The 22,487-nt window shown below is 41.0% G+C and overlaps 1 protein-coding gene across 1 annotated transcript in view; it reads right to left on the bottom strand.

The window, feature by feature from the left end:
* Window positions 1-22,487, bottom strand: part of LOC126236379 (uncharacterized) — a 113,333-nt gene that overhangs the window by 22,204 nt on the left and 68,642 nt on the right. The window contains exons 5-6 of the mRNA XM_049945636.1: window positions 9,939-10,131; window positions 4,213-4,439 (exon numbers count right to left, since the gene is read on the bottom strand). Of these exons, the coding sequence (XP_049801593.1) occupies window positions 4,213-4,439; window positions 9,939-10,131 (420 nt within the window). The remainder of the gene's footprint in view (window positions 1-4,212; window positions 4,440-9,938; window positions 10,132-22,487) is intronic.

Here is a 22,487-nt window from a genome sequence, read left to right as displayed (position 1 = left end):
AAAGATGTGTAAAACAGAGGGTCCAGCATGAGCTGTCCGCTAATATTTATCTGCTAGTGGTAACCCCTCTATAGTCCAACAGTTGTGTTTTCTTTGAAGTGCAATATGGCCAATCATTCAAATATTACAATAATAAGTAAATACATACATACATTTATTGATGTGTATTACCACACTGATTATTTTGGCATCATATACAATGTTCTACTTTTAATAAATTTAAATGGCAACTTGTTTTCTCAGTTTTATTATTACACTCACTAATCTTAAATTACAATCAATTTTGCTAATTGCCATTTTATAAAAGGTCAGATTTAACTGTAATAATCAACTTTGATCTAGATGGTATGGAAGTTACAGGATATATAGTATTACGCCACACTGTTCACTCACTGCATGTGCATTGCGTCAATCAAAGAACAGGCAGTTTGAGAGTTAAATCAACTTTGCATCATTACAGAGAATAGTAGAGCTGGTAGTTTTTCTTTGTAAAAAACAACTGCAAGCTTTAAGGTAGTACTTTTTTGTTGACGGAAAACTGCTGTGCATAACCAATTTTGTAAAGAAAGTAAAAGTAAACCTACATTCTCAGTGCAGTTTAGTAGATCATACTGTGCTCCCCATAGTGAGTGGGACAATGTGCTTTGTGTACACTGTTCAGCCCATGAGCATGCCTCAAAGAGTCTTTGCATGGCAAGAAGGGTCGTCAAGCCAAACTAATTTCTTGAGGAAATGGTGTACAGCACAGCAATGTCATTTAAACATTAAACAGCTCCTGTCAGAAGGGACAAAGCATTCACAATCTGCCTTTTAGAAGAGTACTGGTATGGCCAGGTTCCAATGCCGATCTCAGGTGTACAGCCCCACAGGTTCAGCAGGCAGGTGTATCAATCATGTTTTGGGTCAGTATAATATGAGGGTGGTTTGATAAGTCTGGGAAATTTCCATGAAAGAATGGAACATTTTTGTTGTACCATCGTGATCGGGAAGCTTGATTATTCCAAAGATTGTACAAAATGTCAACAGTATAAACCACACAGTTCATTGTTGGCAGCCGTCTGACTGACGGTGTGTTGACTGCTACTGAAAATGGACAAAAACAAGTTTCATGAGATTATTAAACATTTTAATTTGAAGGGTTGGAATGCCACACAAATCAAAACAGAATTGGATTAAGTTCACATGGACTCTGCACCTTCACTGGAGCCTTTTTGTTTTGGATTAAACATTGACTTTCAAACACCGAAGACAAAGCAGAGTCTGGCTGTCCAGCTGAGGTCACCACAAAGTACAGCACTGACAAAATCCATGCTATGGTAATACAAGATTGCTGAATAAAAATTCGTGACATTGCTGAAACTCTAGGCGTCTTAGCTATGCAAGTGCATATATCCTGCACAAAGAATTGGCTACGAAGAATCTGTGCGCAAGGTGGGTGCCACGACTGCTCATAGCTGACCAAAAGCATACCTGGCACAACATTTCAGCACAATGTCTGGCTCCTGCAAGACTTGTTGCGCCTGTTTGTGACTATTGATGAAACCTGGAGCCATTATTTCACACACGTGTCAAAATAATGAACAAAGGCTGGTGAAACGACACCAAAGAAGACAAAGACCATTTTGTCAGTTGGTAAGCTGATGGCCACTGTTTTTTGGGATTCCAAAGGAATAATCCTCACGTGGAGAAAGGCAGGAACATAACTGGATTCTATTCTGCTTCAATGTTGGATCATGTGAAACTTGCATTGACTGACAAAAGACCAAGGTTGGCATACAAAAAAGTGCTCTTTCACCAAAATAATGCATCATGCCACACATGCCCTATTCACCAGACTTATCCTTAAATGATTTACTCCTTTTCCTAACTTAAAACTTTGGCTGGGAAGAAACTTGCATCAAGTGAGGAAGTGATAGTTGCACCCCCCAAAAGAGACTATGTCAAAACGTTTTTTCTTCTTTTTTACCATACTTACACATATCAGACACTTCTCAACACTGCTGAGGGTAATTTCGAGGCTGTGAAGTGTTAAGACAGAAATCTCCAACCTATTTTCCAGTTCTACAGTCAATATTTTGGCAATTTGTCCATCTCTCAGGATGACAATACACAAACACCCTGCACTTACTTCGTGAACACTTTCCTCCACATGCTGGAATCGATGGAACAAAGTGTCCTGTGGCATATACTGATGTAAGCCCAATTCACTAAGCTCTAGACTAGTGAAAACTTGCAGGGAACCTCCTCAAACAGTAGCAGAGTTCAAGAGAGCCATTGTTGAAGAGTGAAACACATTGAACATGTATTGACCGCCAACTAGACATCATGTCAAGGAGGATCCAAGCATGTTACAATTTTTGCAGTAAAGAAACTAAAGGAACACATTACTCAGTGTTACCCAGCAGCAGATATTGAGTTCACAGATGTGCACTTTCGAACAGACTATTGTTTTGTTTTTATTTCATGGTAAAGCTGTATTTTTTCTTTTCTTTTTTAGTTCCATAAGGCTTATGATTTCACTCCTTTCTCCCCTTGAATCTAAGCTCACACAGATTCACATACATGCAGGTGATGTAATGAATGGCTGCAAATATTCTCCAAGCAGCCAAACATAACCGTTTTCAGTAAATAATCAGTTCAGTTGGACCAGATGGTCCCGTCCATTCCATGTGAACACTGCCCACACCATTATGGAGCCATCACCAGCTTGCACAGTGCCTCATTCACAACTTGGATCCATGGCTTCGTGGGGTCTGTGCCACACTCTAGCCCTACCATCAGCTCTTACCAACTGAAATCGGGACTAGTCGGAAAAGGCCACAGTTTTACAGTTGTCTAGGGTCCAACTGATAAGGTCACAATCCCAGAAGAGGCACTGCAAGCGATGTTGTGCCGTTAGCAAAGGCTCTCACATCAATCATCTGCTGCCATTGCCCATTAAGGCCAAATTTCGCCACGATGTCCTAATGGATATGTTCATTGTACATCCCACATTGATTTCTGTGGTTATTTTACACAGTGTTGCTAGTCTGTTAGCACCGACAGCTTGATGCAAACGCTGCTGCTCTCCATCATTAAGTGAAGGCTATCAGCCACTGTGTTGTCCATGGTGAGAAGTAATGCCTGAAATTTGGTATTCTCAGCACACTCTTCACACTGCAGATCTGAATACTGAATTCTCTAATGATTTCCAAAATGGAATGTCCCATACGTCTAGCTCCTACCACCATTCCGCATTCAAAGCCTGTTAATTCTCGTCGTGTGGTGATAATCACATCCGAAACCTTTCACATGAATCACTTTAATACACATGACAGCTACACCAATGCACTGCCCTTTTATACCTTATATACATAATCCTGCCATCATCTGTATGTGTGCATACCGCTATTCCATGACTTTTGTCACCTCAGTGTAGAAATGAATTAGCTGAACTGAGATTTTCACAACCACAACAAAGGACAGAAAAATAATATTCATATGGACTTAGCCTCCTTGCTTACAATTCAGAGCGGGATGTATTCTGGTGCAAATGTCTTCAGCAAGTTTCCATTGACACAGAGTAACAAATTGAGAAACACTATAAATTTTGAATAAGAGTAAAAAATTATCTTATTAGCTACTCATTTTACAAATGATCACATTATATAGATTCAAGGTTTGCAGATTCCTGTTAGCTGCCTAACAATTAGCAAAGTTCATTGCAAACTGATCTGTAGTTTTATGGTACATACATAACTGATTTTCTATGATAGACACTGAAGTGATCAATAATAAACTGAGCTAGCAAGAGCAGACAAACAGCAGCTATTCTATGTAAGTGAGGAAGCAGTAATTTTATTCAAAGTGGGGGCACACTGTTTAATTTTGGTTTGTTAAATGTAGCCTGACTATGGACAAATACATTACAACAATTTAATGACAGTCTAATAATTAACATAGGTGCTAATAGATGTTACGGTTTGTAGACGTATTCCTCAACTTTTTACATATTCCGGAAGGTACTCCTTCACAGCGAGGTTAAAATAACGAATGAATGAATGGAAAGTAGGGAATCTATAACATTTATTTATTTGTGTATAGAAAACATAGGTTCTGACAAATTTTACAGCAAACCTTTCCATTTTTCTCCAAAATATTTTTGAGAAAAGCAAAAGTCCTAAAATTATAGGCAAAGAGTAACTGGAACAGGTATATTGATTTATTCATTACCTGTAGCACTGCCGCCTTGAGTAACATATCTTTTTGTGGGCTTTTTCTGATTATGTCCGCTAATGAACTATGTTCTATCTTCCCATGCATTGCTGCCACAAGAGCTGAACTCAAGTCTCTATCACAAGCCACAAATTCATCTTCCACCAACAACTTCTTAAAATACGGGATGTTTATTGGTCTTAATATTGATTTTAGCTTTGGAGAAAGCCAGCTTTTTAAAATTTCTGGAACATCAGTGCAATATATGTTACAATCAATGAAAATATTCACCTGACATTTCTGCAATAGTGAAAATATCTCATCAAACTTGTCAATAAAAAAGTAACCTTTCAGTCAAAAACAAACAATGGAAATTCCAGTCTGGAATATCAACAATGAAAGTAAAGGATTGATTGCTACTTACCATCAAGATGACACATTAAGTTGCATACAGGCACGTAAATGTTAGCTTTTGGCCACAGCCTTCATCAGAAAAAGAAAGAGAAACATACACACATTCATTTATACAAGCAAGCACACCTCTCACACACACATGACCACCATTTCCAGCAGCTTGGACCAGAATGCAACTGTCACATGGAATGGAGGCAACAATTTGGAGGGAGTGGAGAAGGGGAAGAGTAGTGTACAGATGGGGGGGAGAGAAAAGTGTTGTCTGGCAGCGTGTGTAGAGACTAGACTGCCAACAGGTGCAGTGTTGGGAGATTGTGGGATGGTGAGTGGGAGAGGGAGGCAGGGAGCAGAAAAGAAATTGAACTGGGAAAGATGAGTGGGTGCACTGGCAGAGAGTGGCACACAAAGAGGGTGGGAGGCGACAATAGGGAGGAGGTGACATGACAGAGGGGTGGAAAATGTTGGGTGGAGGGTGTGGGGACAGCATGTTACTGAAGGTTGAGGCCGGGATAATTTCAGGAGTGAAGAATGTGTTGTAAGGATAACTCCCATCTGCGCAGTTCGGAAAAGCTGATGGTGCAGGGGAGGATCCAGATGGCTCTGGTAGTGAAGCAGCCATTGAAATCAATCATGTTATGTTCAGCTGCATATTGTGCCACAAGGTGGTCTCCTTCGCTCTTGGCCATAGTTTGACGGTGGACATTAACCCTGGTGGACAGCTGGTTTGCAGTCATACTAATATCTGATCTGCTAGTGAGTGCAAAATACAATCCTCTTACATACTACAAGTGAATTATTACTGTGACGACATACTGAACATTAGAAATGATATAATAAGATATTAACCTGTCATTCACACTACAGTTTTTTGCCATAACATATATTTCTACAGTACTGAAGTATAATGAGATTCAAATAGTTAACACATCATTAAAGCTAACCATTCCATTACTCACAACTGAACAATCCTCCTATAACTACTTCTCCACTGTGGAATAATAAGACATGCCATCAAAGAAAGAGCTCTCCTTTAAGGGGGGTTGGATTTCAAACGGACTGATTTGGAGCAAGGGAGGCACCACAGGAAATTTTAATTTCCACTGTCTATACTTTTACAAATAAATTAATAAAACTTTGTCAGTGTGACCAGGAAAGATTCAGGGATTCACACTCATACATGTGAAGTGTCATCATTTTTTCACTTACTATTTGGCTGGATTTGTTGCTATAGGTACACTTTTCTTCATAAGTAAGAGAGATTCTTCGCCGAATTTTGCACAGCATACAAACCATACTTACAAGTGTACGAAACTCAAGAATTTTCCAAATCTATTAAAAACTGTGGTAAAAATTGGGATAATTAACCATAAAATTTGAGGTTTTTCTGAACATGAAGTTTAAAATGTAACAGCTCACTCATTTTTTCATAAATTAAATAAATTCTAGAGTTTCATACACCTGTAAGTATGGTTTGTATGCTGTGAAAAATTCATCGAAGAATCTCTCTTACTTATGAAGAAAAATGTAGCTATAGCAACAAATTCAGCCAACAGTAAGTGAAAAAAATGATGAAATTTCACAAGTAAGAAAAAAAAAATAATTTTATTATATTTTTGCACTTCCATTGCTATGAATGTTAATCCTGACTCCTTCCTGGTCATACTGACAAAGTTTTATGAATTTCTTTGTAAAAGTGTTGACAGTGGAAATTAAAATGTTCTGTGGTGCCTCTTCTGCTGCAAACCAGCTCGTTTGATGTTCTACCCCCCTTAAATCGTCAATCGTCTATCAAATATCATATCAGGATAATCATCAATTAGTCAACTCAAAATTTTATTTCTATTCAAAATTTTAATAATGGCAGGAATTCTAAAAGCCAGCTTACACAGTAGTCTAAATTCAATACTGACATTTTCAATTTGGCCTACTGGAATCAATAATTTAAACAATAGAAAATCCAGGACAGAATAACGACAGTGTTATGAAAAGGATAGATTGCTACATACCATGTAGAGAAGATGCTGAGTTGCAGACAGGCACAACATACAGACTGCTAAACATCCAAGCTTTTGGCCATAAGACCTTCATCTAAATTACACAAAACACACACACACACACACACACACACACACACACACACACACACACACACATAAGCACAACCTACACACACATCAATATTGTCTCTGGTCACTGAGGAAAGGCTGCGAGTAACTGTACATGTTGGGATAAGCAATCTGCATGGTGGAGGTAAGGAGGAGCCTGAGGTGGGGTGGGGGAGGGATACCAGGGTAGGGAGATGGTAAAGTGTTGCTTGTGAAAGCATATTAAGAGCTAGACCGGAGGGGGCAGGGGGGGGGGGCAGGAGCGGAGTGAGAAAGGAGAGAAGTAGAGGAGGGGAAAGACTGCGAGGTCATCGGTGGCATTAGACTGTATTGCAGTGAGACTTCTCACCTGAGCAATTCAGAGAAGCCAGTGCTGGTAGGAAGAATCCAGATGGCAGAGGCGTGAAGCAGTCACTGAAGTGAAGAACATTACATTGGGCAGCATGCTTAGCAAGTGGGTGGTCCAGCTATCTCCTGGCCACAATTTCTCAGTAGCCATTCATGTAGCAGACAACTTCTTGGTTATCATGCCCACACACAATGCAGCACAGAAATTGCAGCTTAGTAGAGCATTCCTCATTCCAGGGCACAGTGAGAGGTAGTCTAAGCCCTGGTACAGTATGTAATCCAGTTGCTGCAGTCCTGGGTAGTGTTAAGTCATAAGTGGAATGCTCCTTTGTACCTGTATGATGGGACTCTGGTGGGTGGTGAGTGGCTGGAGAGATAAGGCATTGGAGATCTGTTTCTGGAAGGTTAGGGGGTTAATTTCAGTCTGTGAAAGCCTTAGTGAGATGTTTGGTATATTTGGAGATGGAGAGGGACTGCTCATCTCTACAGATGTGATGGCCATGGGTAGCTAAGCTGTATGGAAGGGACTTCTTGATATTGAATGGGTGTTAGCTGTCAAAGTGGAGGTATCTCTGGCAGTTGGTAGGCTTAATATGGATGGAAGTACTCCTGTAGCCATCTTTGAGGTGGAGGTCAACATTGAGGAAGGTGGTTGTTGGTTTGAGGAGGAACAGGTGAAGCGAAAGTCGGAGAAGGTGTTGAAATTCTGGAAAAATGTGGATAGGGTGTCCTCACTCTTGATCCAGACCACGAAGATGTCATCAGTGAATTTGAAGCAGGGGAGGCATTTGGGATTCTGGGCGGTTAGGAAGGATTCCTTTACATGGTCCATGAACAGATTGGCATAGGATGGTGCCATGCGAGTGCCTATTGCTATACCGTGGGATTTGGAATCCATTGTGCATTGGGAAAGGCTGTATTCAATACTGGCAAGGACCTGGGCATCATGGATGTTATGTAAAGGGAGATGGCATTAATGGTGACAAACAGTGCGCTGTGTGGTGAAGGAACAGGAACTGTGGAGGAAATGGTTGGTGTCTTTTTTATAGGAGGATAGGCGATGGTTAATACGATGAAGGTGTTGGTTTATGAGAGCAGAAATCTCTCAGTGGGGGACACAGTAACTGGCCACAATGGGGTATCTTGGTTGTCTGGGTTGATGGTCTTCAGGAGGCATGTAGAAGGTAGGGGTGCAGGGAGTGGTAGGGGGGAAAGGGGAGTTAAGAGTTAGAGAGGGGGAAGGAGGATGGAGGGAGAGGGAGAGAGAGAGAGAGAGAGAGAGAGAGAGAGAGAGAGAGAGAGAGAGAAAAGCTTAGGGGAGAGATTCTTGGATGGGCCTAAGGATTTGAGGAGAGACTGGAGACCCTGCTGGATTTCTGGAAAGAGATCACTTGGCAGAGTTTGTATGTGGATGCTGACAGTGCCCTTCCTCCAGAGAATCCCTGTGGTTCAAAAGCACAATGGTAGAGCCTTTGTCAGCAGGTAGGATTATAAGGTCAGGATCAGTTTTTAGGTGGTGAATTGTGGTTCTTTCTGCGGATGTAAAATTAGCTTGCATGTTGAGGAATTTTGGGAATGACGGTGAGGTGAGGTTTGAGGTTAATGAATTCTGTAATGTTAACAGGGGATGGTTTAGAGGCAGTGGTGGTGGATCACACTTGGGTGGAGGTATGAAATGAGTCAGGCAGGGTTCAGCATTGGTTTTGGGTTGAGTTTGATTGATAGGGATGATGACAAAAATGTGTTTCTGCTGTAGGGACAGGGAGAAGGAGATAAGATCTTTAATACGTCCAGCATGATTGAACTTGGAAATGGGGAAAATGTAAGGCCTTTGGAAATGACTGATACTTCTGTGACACTAAGGGTATTGGAGGCAAGGTTCAGGACTGTGCTTTGGGTCTGTTTAGGTTCTGTATTTTGTGTGGGTGTGGGACGGAGTTTCTGAGGGTGTGGTAAATGTAGCAGTCCTGCAAGGCAGCATTTGTCTGATATGAGGGGATATGGGGAGATTTGGAGGATGCAGCTCTAGTTCCCTGAGGGAAAGAGTTTCAGTGTGAGAGGTGGGATACAGGAATTTGGGATTGCAGAATTTGATGCATAGAGAGGAGGTATTTCAAGGAGGTTCAGACCTGTTTTACATGGTCTTGCAGTACTAAATTGGTCAGCCCAGATCTGGTAGAATCTGTCCAGATGGAGGTCACTGTGGAAAGAGAGGTTGCAGCTGCAGATAGGTAGTTTGATGGTAAGGCCATTTGGGGGTATCCCATGAGCCAGGCAACAATGCTGGAATACTATGTGGGGCTGAGTTCTGTCTAAAGATAAGGAAACTTTTCTGTACTGGTGCAGATGGATAGGGCACAGATCCATTATGCAATGTATCCTACATTCCCATAACCCCCCTGGCCACAAACCTTCCTTACTCCCTTTCCTTCACCCACATATTCCATTCCCAGCTCCCACTCCAGCACTGCACAGACTTGTATTCCACAAATGCAGCCACAGACTAGCCTTTTTTCTCCTCCTCTACTTCTCTACCCTCCTGACTGCACTTAGCTGCCCAGTCCTGTCACCACCACATCCCTGCATGCTCCCAAAAGCAGCACTTAACTCCCCCCCCCCCCCCCTGCCATCTCTCCTTTATGTGTGAATGTGTGTGTGTGTATGTTGCCTAATTCAGAAGAAGGCCTTTTGGCCAAAAGCATACTAGTTTAGCAGTCTTTTTGTTCTGACTGCATGTTATTCAACATCTCCACTATATGGTGAGCAGCAATCTAGCCTTTTCATAATACTGAAATCAATAATTTCAATTTTATGTCCCTTTTATGCAAGATTAAATAAAATATACCTATTAAAACCAGAATACAGAAAGGATCTTACCCTCTTCAATGTCAGTGGAATTTTCATTCAAAAGTACATTAATGATGGCAATAGTTTCTTGTCGAACAGTTGCCAACTGCGGTGTGTAAGTTGAAATATTCCACCTGGCAGCTTCAAGTAACTGTGCTAACATAATAAGCACAGCAGGAATACTGAATGACTTCCCTTCATTCACTGTACCATCTACAAACACCTATAACACACAACAGTCATAATTATGCTTTCAAACAAACAAAGTTCACAGTAAAAAAATAAATAAATATGTAATGCTGTTAGCTAACATTTAGGCTACATGATTGCACCCCAGGCAATGAACATTGATACCTGCTGCAGGTGCAAATGGGAATCTTCAGTACTTGAATCTAAATCAGGAGCCTCCAAACATTTTAGCCTAAGGGCCACACTGATGCTTCCACTACGTCCCAAGGGCCAATACCTAGCTATAGTCTAAGTGTTCTTGAGGCCTGATACCGTAGTACTGCTTTCAATTCCCTGGTACAATTCAGAAACCTTCAAGGCACTTACCACTGATGACAGTCCTCACGAGCTGACACTGAGTGGCGCTGCAGTAGTCATTACAAAGTGAACTGTTGATTGTTTGACCTTGAGCTGTGGTCTTAATTTAATGTAATACACAAGAGTTACAAATAAATACCACTCTGGAAGGCCACTGTAACACACTTTCATTACACAGTGTTACTTCTGTATGTTATTAATGCAATGCACCCCAACAACTAGTCAGATTGTAGTGTGGTCTGTGTATCGTATCTGCACTGTGGTATATTTTCCCCCCTTAGCATTCATCACCAAGTGGTGGCAATAGTAGTTACCTCTTCATTCCCTGCTGTCACAGCTGGCATGCGTCAGAAAAGCTCATCATACCAACATACTGCAGAGCTGAATTGCTTGCAAATTCTTGTTTCAAGGCTAGACAGTGGATGAGATATCTGTGACACAGGGAGTGGTTATGGACTCCACTCTACAATTTCTGTTGGTTCATATGGCCAAGTGTCCATGTCATTTCACTGCCGTGTTGATAGCCGATGCGCATACTGCCTTTTATGTATTGTTCCAACAACATCTACATCTACATCTACATTTATACTCCGCAAGCCACCCAACGGTGTGTGGCGGAGGGCACTTTACGTGCCACTGTCACTACCTCCCTTTCCTGTTCCAGTCGCGTATGGTTCGCGAGAAGAACGACTGCCGGAAAGCCTCCGTGCGCGCTCGAATCTCTCTAATTTTACATTCGTGATCTCCTCGGGAGGTATAAGTAGGGGGAAGCAATATATTCGATACCTCATCCAGAAACGCACCCTCTCGAAACCTGGACAGCAAGCTACACCGCGATGCAGAGCGCCTCTCTTGCAGAGTCTGCCACTTAAGTTTGCTAAACATCTCTGTAACGCTACCATGCTTACCAAATAACCCTGTGACGAAACTGGCCTCCCCTCTTTGTATCTTCTCTATCTCCTCTGTCAACCCGACCCGGTACGGATCCCACACTGATGAGCAACACTCAAGTACAGGTCGAAAGAGTGTTTTGCATGCCACCTCCTTTGTTGATGGACTATAATTTCTAAGGACTCTCCCAATGAATCGCAACCTGGCACCCGCCTTATCAACAATTAATTTTATATGATCATTCCACTTCAAATGATCATTCCACTTCAAATCGTTCCGTATGCATACTCCCAGATATTTTACAGAAGTAACTGCTACCAGTGTTTGTTCCGCTATCATATAATCATACAATTAAGGATCCTTCTTTCTATGTATTCGCAATACATTACATTTGTCTATGCTAAGGGTCAGTTGCCAATCCCTGCACCAAGTGCCTATCCGCTGCAGATCTCCCTGCATTTCGTTGCAATTTTCTAATGCTGCAACTTCTCTGTATACTACAACATCATCCGCGAAAAGCTGCATGGAACTTCCGACACTATCTACTATCGTTACATTCCTGCCAAGTCTTTCTGCAGTATCGGGGAAGGAACGTCCAGCTTCTTGTAGCCCTGTTACACGACGCCATTTATACTCAGTGAGATGTTGACAATGGCATCTTTGTCGCCTTAAAGGCATTCTTGATTAACATCAACTCACCACGTCCAGTCTCAAAGGTAGATAACGCTCACGAACGCTATAGAGCGTATTTAAAGAAAACCTGATTTGCATCCTCATAGTCGCGCTACTGGCGCCACTCTTATGCGACTGGCGCGAAATTTGAATGTACATTATCTTTCAAATGTAGAAACACGCCTACTAACGTTAGTTTATGCCGCTCTCCTTCATACTGTTGCGATTTCTTTCCGTCAACGTATCTGAAACTATTATGTATCTCAAATTAAACTGTACACCAATGCTAAACAGAGGACTACACAATTACAGCAAATGGGGTAAAAGATACACGAATCAACAGCACCCGACTGCAACTGCCCAATAAAGACATCTACATCTACATCTACATTTATACTCCGCAAGCCACCCAACGGTGTGTGGTGGAGGGCACTTTACGTGCCACTGTCATTACCTCCCTTTCCTGTTCCAGTCGCGTATGGTTCGCGGGAAGAACGACTGTCTGAAAGCCTCCGTGACCGCTCTAATCTCTCTAATTTTACATTCGTGATCTCCTCGGGAGGTATAAGTAGGGGGAAGCAATATATTCGATACCTCATCCAGAAACGCACCCTCTCGAAACCTGGCGAGCAAGCTACACCGCGATGCAGAGCGCCTCTCTTGCAGAGTCTGCCACTTGAGTTTATTAAACATTTCCGTAACGCTATCACGGTTACCAAATAACCCTGTGATGAAACGCGCCGCTCTTCTTTGGATCTTCTCTATCTCCTCCGTCAACCCGATCTGGTACGGATCCCACACTGATGAGCAATACTCAAGTATAGGTCGAACGAGTGTTTTGTAAGCCACCTCCTTTGTTGATGGACTACATTTTCTAAGCACTCTCCCAATGAATCTCAACCTGGTACCCGCCTTACCAACAATTAATTTTATATGATCATTCCACTTCAAATCGTTCCGCACGCATACTCCCAGATATTTTACAGTAGTAACTGCTACCAGTGTTTGTACCGCTATCATATAATCATACAATAAAGGATCCTTCTTTCTATGTATTCGCAATACATTACATTTGTCTATGTTAAGGGACAGTTGCCACTCCCTGCACCAAGTGCCTATCCGCTGCAGATCTTCCTGCATTTCGCTACAATTTTCTAATGCTGCAACTTCTCTGTATACTACAGCATCATCTGCGAAAAGCCGCATGGAACTTCCGACACTATCTACTAGGTCATTTATATATATTGTGAAAAGCAATGGTCCCATAACACTCCCCTGTGGCACGCCAGAGGTTACTTTAACATCTCTCCATTGATAACAACATGCTGTGTTCTGTTTGCTAAAAACTCTTCAATCCAGCCACACAGCTGGTCTGATATTCCGTAGGCTCTTACTTTTTTTATCAGGCGACAGTGCGGAACTGTATCGAACGCCTTCCGGAAGTCAAGAAAAATAGCATCTACCTGGGAGCCTGTATCTAATATTTTCTGGGTCTCATGAACAAATAACGCGAGTTGGGTCTCACACGATCGCTGTTTCCGGAATCCATGTTGATTCCTACATAGCAGATTCTGGGTTTCCAAAAACGACATGATACTCGAGCAAAACACATGTTCTAAAATTCTACAACAGATCGACGTCAGAGATATAGGTCTATAGTTTTGCGCATCTGCTCGACGACCCTTCTTGAAGACTGGGACTACCTGTGCTCTTTTCCAATCATTTGGAACCCTCCGTTCCTCTAGAGACTTGCGGTACACGGCTGTTAGAAGGGGGGCAAGTTCTTTCGCGTACTCTGTGTGGAATCGAATTGGTATCCCGTCAGGTCCAGTGGACTTTCCTCTGTTGAGTGATTCCAGTTGCTTTTCTATTCCTTGGACACTTATTTCGATGTCAGCCATTTTTTCGTTTGTGTGAGGATTTAGAGAAGGAACTGCAGTGCGGTCTTCCTCTGTGAAACAGCTTTGGAAAAAGGTGTTTAGTATTTCAGCTTTACGCGTGTCATCCTCTGTTTCAATGCCATCATCATCCCGGAGTGTCTGGATATGCTGTTTTGAGCCACTTACTGATTTAACGTAAGACCAGAACTTCCTAGGATTTTCTGTCAAGTCGGTACATAGAATTTTACTTTCGAATTCACTGAACACTTCTCGCATAGCTCTCCTTACGCTAACTTTGACATCGCTTAGCTTCTGTTTGTCTGAGAGGGTTTGGCTGTGTTTAAACTTGGAGTGAAGCTCTCTTTGCTTTCGCAGTAGTTTCCTAACTTCGTTGTTGTACCACGGTGGGTTTTTCCCGTCCCTCACAGTTTTACTCGGCACGTGCCTGTCTAAAACGCATTTTACGATTGCCTTGAACTTTTTCCATAAACACTCAACATTGTCAGTGTCGGAACAGAAATTTTCGTTTTGATCTGTTAGGTAGTCTGAAATCTGCCTTCTATTACTCTTGCTAAACAGATAAACCTTCCTCCCTTTTTTTATATTCCTATTAACTTCCATATTCAGGGATGCTGCAACGGCCTTATGATCACTGATTCCCTGTTCTGCACTTACAGAGTCGAAAAGTTCGGGTCTGTTTGTTATTAGTAGGTCCAAGATGTTATCTCCACGAGTCGGTTCTCTGTTTAATTGCTCGAGGTAATTTTCGGATAGTGCACTCAGTATAATGTCACTCGATGCTCTGTCCCTACCACCCGTCCTAAACATCTGAGTGTCCCACTACAGGGTGGTTATAATTAAACTTTCCCTATTTAACACATTATAATACAGAAACTAATTACCATACGAGGTCCAAACTTGGTAGCATAAATGTCAGGTGTATGGGGAAGAGAAATAATGCAGAATTAGTTCAATTGAAACACTTTTCATGTGCTGCTACAGTACATCATACCATTACATACCAGTACCATTACTGCTACAAAAGGAGCTCAATATGGCGCTCATCAGTGTCCAGAAGAGCCTGAAAGCACAGGACTGCATTCTGCACAGCATAACGAAGCATGTCCATAGGTAAGCTGGCTATCTCTCTTCATATGCTGGGCTTCATAATTCTTTTTACGAATTCATTTCCTAAATCACTGAATTGAGTAAGAAATGTCAAAGTGCTGCCTAGTCACTTTGTTTTGGGGACATCCATAAGCATTTTTGGAATCCAATGGGAACACAATTTGTGAAAATTTAAGCAATTTGTGACAGTCTCATACAAAATAGTTTTTGAATTTCAGGGAACTCATCACAAAGCATTCTTATCGTGAACCAAACGTTTTCCCGAATTTTCATTTGCTTGCTCAGCCAAATCATCTTTTACAACAGAAGGCCATCCACTCTGTGTTTTGTCATGAGCACTGGTTCATCCATTATTGAACTGTCTCGCCCACTTTTTCACCATTCCATCAGTTTTTACATTTTCGTCATACGTCTCCACAAGCTGATGATGAATTTCAGCTGGCAGTTCAAAACTGTATTACTGAACGCACTTCACAGATGGCAGGCTCAGAGATTGTCTTTAACATTCTGAATGATCAGTAACAAATGTAAACTCAACACAGTCCAGTGGTAATGGTGACACTGGAAACACAAATGAACCTGACAAAGAATGAAGTGGAAAAATGCAATTCTTTGTACATGATATAGATAAAAACTTGAACCAGGAGATATATATTACTGAGCCACTCAAACAACTATTGCTAATTATGCGAAAACAAATCAACATCTTTTAATGCACGGACAAGAAATCGACCTTCCATGGGTTTCTAGCACTAGCGTTTGTAAGGGGCGTTAGTCCCTGCTGACAGGCTGAACTTCCAGGCCACCAGACTCATTTCGTTATGCTGCCGGCAACACACACGGACAGAGTGACCTCTTTTTTCTTTTTTTTTTTTTCTTTTTTTGTCGATGCTGCGTTCCTCTCAGCCACACTTTAATGTATTCTTATGCAGTTATGAGTAAATGGCATTGTGCAACATGCAGAGAGCAACAAAGTGACATACAACTTGTTATGCTGCTGACCAGAGACCTTGGGAAGGAATGTTAGTTTTGAAGCACATGGAATGTGAGACTCTCGCAAGGGACATTGGTGATGGAAGCTGAGTGAAAAACTGTTAAAAAGAGGAGAAAGGAGAGGAGAGAAACTCATGGTAAAATAGGGGGGGGAATGATGAGCAGAATTAACGCACTCAATTAACTGCAATGGTGACTATGTGGTTCTACATGAAGAATGGAAGGGGAAACAAAGTTTTTATATACGAATGAGAAATGAATTTTAGGACATTCTACAATAAGTAAACATTAGAGCTGGGCAAAGGACCCAGTGGGTAGCTGCCACAGCTAAGCAATGTAATGCAGTACTCTACTTCCGACCTAGTTCAGGCAATCTTTAGAGAACTTGACATTCTTATTAATCTGTGTAATTAACTGTTTATGGAGTTATAAAGTTGAAATTTTTTGCATAATTCCAGCACAACCCCAATATAAATGTCGATTTAATTTTAAATGCAGGCCTAGTGCTCATGGCAAGAGGTGATACCTGACAATGGAGAGATTATGGCAAACACACGGCAATCTCCATATCAAAATTATTCCCTTTAGATAAGCTGGAAGCATCACAATCTTTAACATATTTTGCTTATTTCTGCTTATTAGTGTCTTATGGTATAGTTTTACACACTCTCATACAACGTTAAAATATACTGGCTCCTTGAAAACAAGTAGTAAGAACAGAATGTCACATTCACCAACTATCATCTTTTTACCACTCCTTCACAATATGTTTATTCACTAATAAACTTCATCATAAATAAGTCAACACAATTTGAGAAAAACAGTGATGCCAACAGGTATAATACTAGAAGAAAAAAGATTTGTTTTAATCATTACTAAAGCTGTCAAAAAGAAGAAGAGTTCAAAGCCACGTACTTCTCAAAAATTTTCTCAAAACTTGTAGCATCGGTACCTAAGATAAAGTGTACTATTATTTACATAAGTAGTATTAGCCACATTTTTTTTTAATTTTCCCAAAATTGTTTGCACATGTAGCTAAAAAAATTTACTACTATTTACATGAGTAGCATTAAACACTAATACGTTCATTTTTATTAAATTGAAGCCCGCGTTGTATTTAGCAACCTAAAAATAGCCAGCATGTAGCCATATTCACGAACAAATCACTTAGATGTAGTCCTTAAACTGATTTGTTCCATATCATTGTAATAAAATCTGCAAATGATCCACAGAAAAAGCAACATGCTATAATATGGAGCTCCTCTCAGAGCCCTTGACAGGACAACAAAGGATATATGAACATTATATTTGTGTTATACACTGCAGTTGTGTCAATCACAGTTTGTCTAAAAGTAACTTGTCCTATGAGAAAACTAACAGCATTAAGGAGTAAAAATACTTGGGAAATGAATAGAAGCATTCCATGTCCCTGAAGGGACTTCAAGATGTACAGTTATTATATACATTACACAATTTTCATATTACCTGCTTTAGCTGCACATCCAAAAAGATAATAGGGAGTGGAATAAGGCAAGACCTGGTCTTCTGGTTATGAATGTGAGATACTTCTGTGTGCAAATATACCAAACTGAAGTGTTTTATTTGTTTATCTGAGTGATGACTCAATTTTAGCTTGTCATCAACTTGATTGCCAAGGTTTTTACAAACAGTGTTTCATTTAGTTGACAACTCTTAAGGTCTGTTTCTGATACCAACAATTCGCTCTTATCTTTTTGAACAGGATTACGTGCATCTTTCCGAGATTACATCTACATCTGCATTTATACTCCGCAAGCCACCCAACGGTGCATGGCGGAGGGCACTTTACGTGCCACTGTCATTACCTCCCCTTTCTGTTCCAGTCGCGTATGGTTCGCGGGAAGAACGATTGTCTGAAAGCCTCCATGCCCGCTCGAATCTCTCTAATTTTACATTCATGATCTCCTCGGGAGGTATAAGTAGGGGGAAGCAATATATTCGATACCTCATCCAGAAACGCACCCTCTCGAAACCTGGCAAGCAAGCTACACCGCGATGCAGAGCGCCTCTCTTGCAGAGTCTGCCACTTGAGTTTGCTAATCATCTCCGTAATGCTATGACGGTTACCAAATAACCCTGTGACGAAACGCGCCACTCTTCTTTGGATCTTCTCTATCTCCTCCGTCAACCCGATCTGGTACGGATCCCACACTGATGAGGAATACTCAAGTATAGGTCGAACGAGTGTTTTGCAAGCCACCTCCTTTGTTGATGGACTACATTTTCTGAGGACTCTCCCAATGAATCTCAACCTGGTACCCGCCTTACCAACAATTAATTTTATATGATCATTCCACTTCAAATCATTCCGCACGCATACTCCCAGATATTTTACAGAAGTAACTGCTACCAGTGTTTGTACCGCTATCATATAATCATACAATAAAGGATCCTTCTTTCTATGTATTCGCAATACATTACATTTGTCTATGTTAAGGGTCAGTTGCCACTCCCTGCACCAAGTGCCTATCCGCTGCAGATCATCTTGCATTTCGCTACAATTTTCTAATGCTGCAACTTCGCTGTATACTACAGCATCATCTGCGAAAAGCCGCATGGAACTTCCGACACTATCTACCAGGTCATTTATATATATTGTGAAAAGCAATGGTCCCATAACACTCCCCTGTGGCACGCCAGAGGTTACTTTAACGTCTGTAGACGTGTCTCCATTGATAACAACATGCTGTGTTCTGTTTGCTAAAAACTCTTCAATCCAGCCACACAGCTGATCTGATATTCCGTAGACTCTTACTTTGTTTATCAGGCGACAGTGCGGAACTGTATCGAACGCCTTCCGGAAGTCAAGGAAAATAGCATCACCCTGGGAGCCTGTATCTAATATTTTCTGGGTCTCATGAACAAATGAAGTGAGTTGGGTCTCACACGATCGCTGTTTCCGGAATCCATGTTGATTCCTACATAGCAGATTCTGGGTTTCCAAAAACGACATGATACTCGAGCAAAACACATGTTCTAAAATTCTACAACAGATCGACGTCAGAGATATAGGTCTATAGTTTTGCGCATCTGCTCGACGACCCTTCTTGAAGACTGGGACTACCTGTGCTCTTTTCCAATCATTTGGAACCTTCCGTTCCTCTAGAGACTTGCGGTACACGGCTGTTAGAAGGGGGGCAAGTTCTTTCGCATACTCTGTGTAGAATTGAATTGGTATCCCGTCAGGTCCAGTGGACTTTCCTCTGTTGAGTGATTCCAGTTGCTTTTATATTCCTTGGACACTTATTTCAATGTCAGCCATTTTTTCGTTTGTGCGAGGATTTAGAGAAGGAACTGCAGTGCGGTCTTCCTCTGTGAAACAGCTTTGGAAAAAGGTGTTTAGTATTTCAGCTTTACGCGTGTCATCCTCTGTTTCAATGCCATCATCATCCCGGAGTGTCTGGATATGCTGTTTCGAGCCACTTACTGATTTAACGTAAGACCAGAACTTCCTAGGATTTTCTGTCAAGTCGGTACAGAGAATTTAAGACTTGAGATGCTCACCATGATCTATTTGAATGTGTATTTAATAACCATGGGGCCACGTGGCTGTGTTTGGGCCCTTGATTAATATGGTAGTATCATCAGCAAACATAATAGTATTAAATTAAGAATAAAAGCAAACTCAGTACTGAAATATATGGTACTCCATGTTTCATGTTCCCCTCTTCTGAATTTGTTGCTCTTCATGTAGACCAGTTTATGATTTATTCTCTTCCAGCAGTAACTTACATAATATATTAGTATGAGAGAAAGTCAGAGTTTTAATTATTGGTTCAAAAAGAAAAAGTTTCAGTATTAATTTCTGTTAGTTTGCACATGCATGCCTACAGTCCTGGGCACACAAAAATTCCTGCACCACAGTACAGCAGCATGCTGCTGTAGGTGTCAGAACAAAATACCCAGTCCATTGGAGAACCTTGCACTAATTTGTTTTCTGTATTTGAAGTGGAATAATGGTGCAACAGACATAGCTGAGTTGGAGGAAGCATATAGCCACAATGTACCCTCATATAATGCGTTGAATCGGTGGTGAAGATACTTCCAGTAAGGTCAAACAAATCTGAATGGCAAACAAGCAAGTGGCAGACCTGTGAAGAACCGGTACCCACTAGAGAAGTGAAAATGGTGGTGCTTGAAGATTAGTGTATCACAATTATAATGATAGAAGAAAAAATGAAAATCAATTTTAGATCAGTTTTTTACACCTTGAACATGACAAATGTTGCAGCACAATATGTTCTGTGACTGTATACACCTGCTCAAAAATTCAGATGAACCAAGACAACAGTGGAAATGTTGCAGCTGTGTCAAACTAATTGAGGCAACTTTTTTAGTCACGTAATAATCATGGATGAGTGCCGAGGGTATCACTATTATGCTGAGGCAAAGTAGCAAGCAAGGAGTGTCAAAACATGGATTCACCACTGCCCAAAAAAAGGTGAAGATCTGGCTATCATCTGGCACGGTAAAGCTGAATGTTTTTAGACAGCCAGCATGGATTCCGAAAACATCAGTCAAAGTCAACTTTCTCACATGATATATTGCCTTCAATGATCAACATAGCAGAATACTGTCAAAAGATACTTCACAAAACCCAAAGAAATTCTGGTCGTATGTAAAGACTGCTAGTGGCACCAAAGTTCCTAATGAGCAAGACAGGAACTGAAATAGAGGACAGCAAAGAAAAAGCTGAAATTCTTAACTCCATTTTCAAATGTACCTTTACAAAGGAAAACCCAGGAGAATTGTCCTAATTTAATTCAATGTAATTCTCATACCACTGAAAAGTTGAATGAAATAAGTATTAATGACGGTGGTGCTGAGAAACAGCTGCAATCATTAAAACAACAAAGCTTCAGAACCAGATGGAATCCATATCAGACTCTATGCTGAATTTGCGGCTGAGTGGCCTCTCTGGTAACTGTAATCTATCACATATCCCATGAACAAAAAACTATGCCCAGTTCTTAGAAAGAAATGCATGTCACATCTGTCTACAAGAAGGATAGCAGGGGCAATCCACAAAACTACCATCCAATGTTGTTGACATTGATTTGTTGCAGTATCTTAGAACATATTCTGAGCTCAAACATAATGAAGTACCTCGAACAGAATGACCTCCTCAATGCCAACCCGCATGGAACCCAAAAACATCGATGATGAGAAACCCAATTTACAATTTTCTCGCATGACATACTGAAAGCTTTGCATCAAGGCAGTCAGGTAGATGCAGTATTTATTGATTTCCAAAAAGCATTTGACTCAGTGCCACACCTACACTTATTGTCAGAAGTTTGATTACATGAGGTATCAAGTGAAATTTTTGACCGCATTGAGGGCTTTCTGGTACGGAGGATACAGCATGTTATCTTAGATGGAGGGTCAGCATCAGACGTAGAAGTAACTTCCGGTGTGCCCCAGGAAAATGTGTTGGGACCTTTGCTGTCCATGTTGTACATTAATGACCTTAACAGTAACCACAGACTTTTTGCAGATGATGCAGTTATTTGTAACCAAGCACTGTCTGAAAGAAGCTGCATAAATATTAAGTCAGATCTTGATAAGATTTCCATGTGGTGCAGAGATTGGCAACTTGCTTTAAATGTTCAAAAATGTAAAATTGTGCACTTCAAAAAACAAAAAAAACATATCTTATGACTATAATATCATTGAGCCACTGCTGGAATCGGCCAACTTGTATAAATACCTGGGTGTAAAACTTTGTAGGTATATGGAAAGGAATGAACACACAAGCTTAGTCATGGGTAAAGCAGGTGGTAAGACTTCAGTTCTTGATAAAATACTGGGCAAGTGCAATCACTCTGTAAACAAGATTGCTTACAAACCACTCATGTGACTCATTCTAGAATATTGCTCAAATATGTACGAAACAGGATTAACAGGGGATATTGAAGATATACAGAAAAGGGCAGCATGAATGGTCACAAGTTTGTTTGATCAATACTGAAGGAACTGAACTGGCTGACTCTTGAAGATACATGTAAAGTACCCATAGAAAGCCAATTAACAGAGTTCCAGAAACTAGATGGAACTGATGGGTCTGGGAATTACTAATATCCCCTACGTATTATCTCCCACATAGGTATGGTGAAGATAAGATCAGAATAATTACAGCACACACAGAAAGATTCAATCATTCTTCCCACCTTCCATGCATGAATGGAATGGGAGAAAACCCAAATAACTGGTACAATAGGCTGTATCCTTTGCCATGCGCTTCACAGTGGTTTGCAGAGTATAGATGTAGAATTAGATGTGTAGCGCTAATTGGTTATGCTTGTAAAGGGGAAAATAGTATGCTACTGAAATGACCAGAGGAAGTCACAGGATAACGTCAAGACAAAGGGTTGCTAGAAGGTGTTCAAAGGGATGCTTTTGTTCAATGACCCAAACTAGCTATGGTGTG

This window comes from Schistocerca nitens, chromosome 2 (genome assembly GCF_023898315.1).
Source record: "Schistocerca nitens isolate TAMUIC-IGC-003100 chromosome 2, iqSchNite1.1, whole genome shotgun sequence".
NCBI lineage: Eukaryota > Metazoa > Arthropoda > Insecta > Orthoptera > Acrididae > Schistocerca > Schistocerca nitens.
This window is presented reverse-complemented; position numbering and strand designations above follow the sequence as displayed.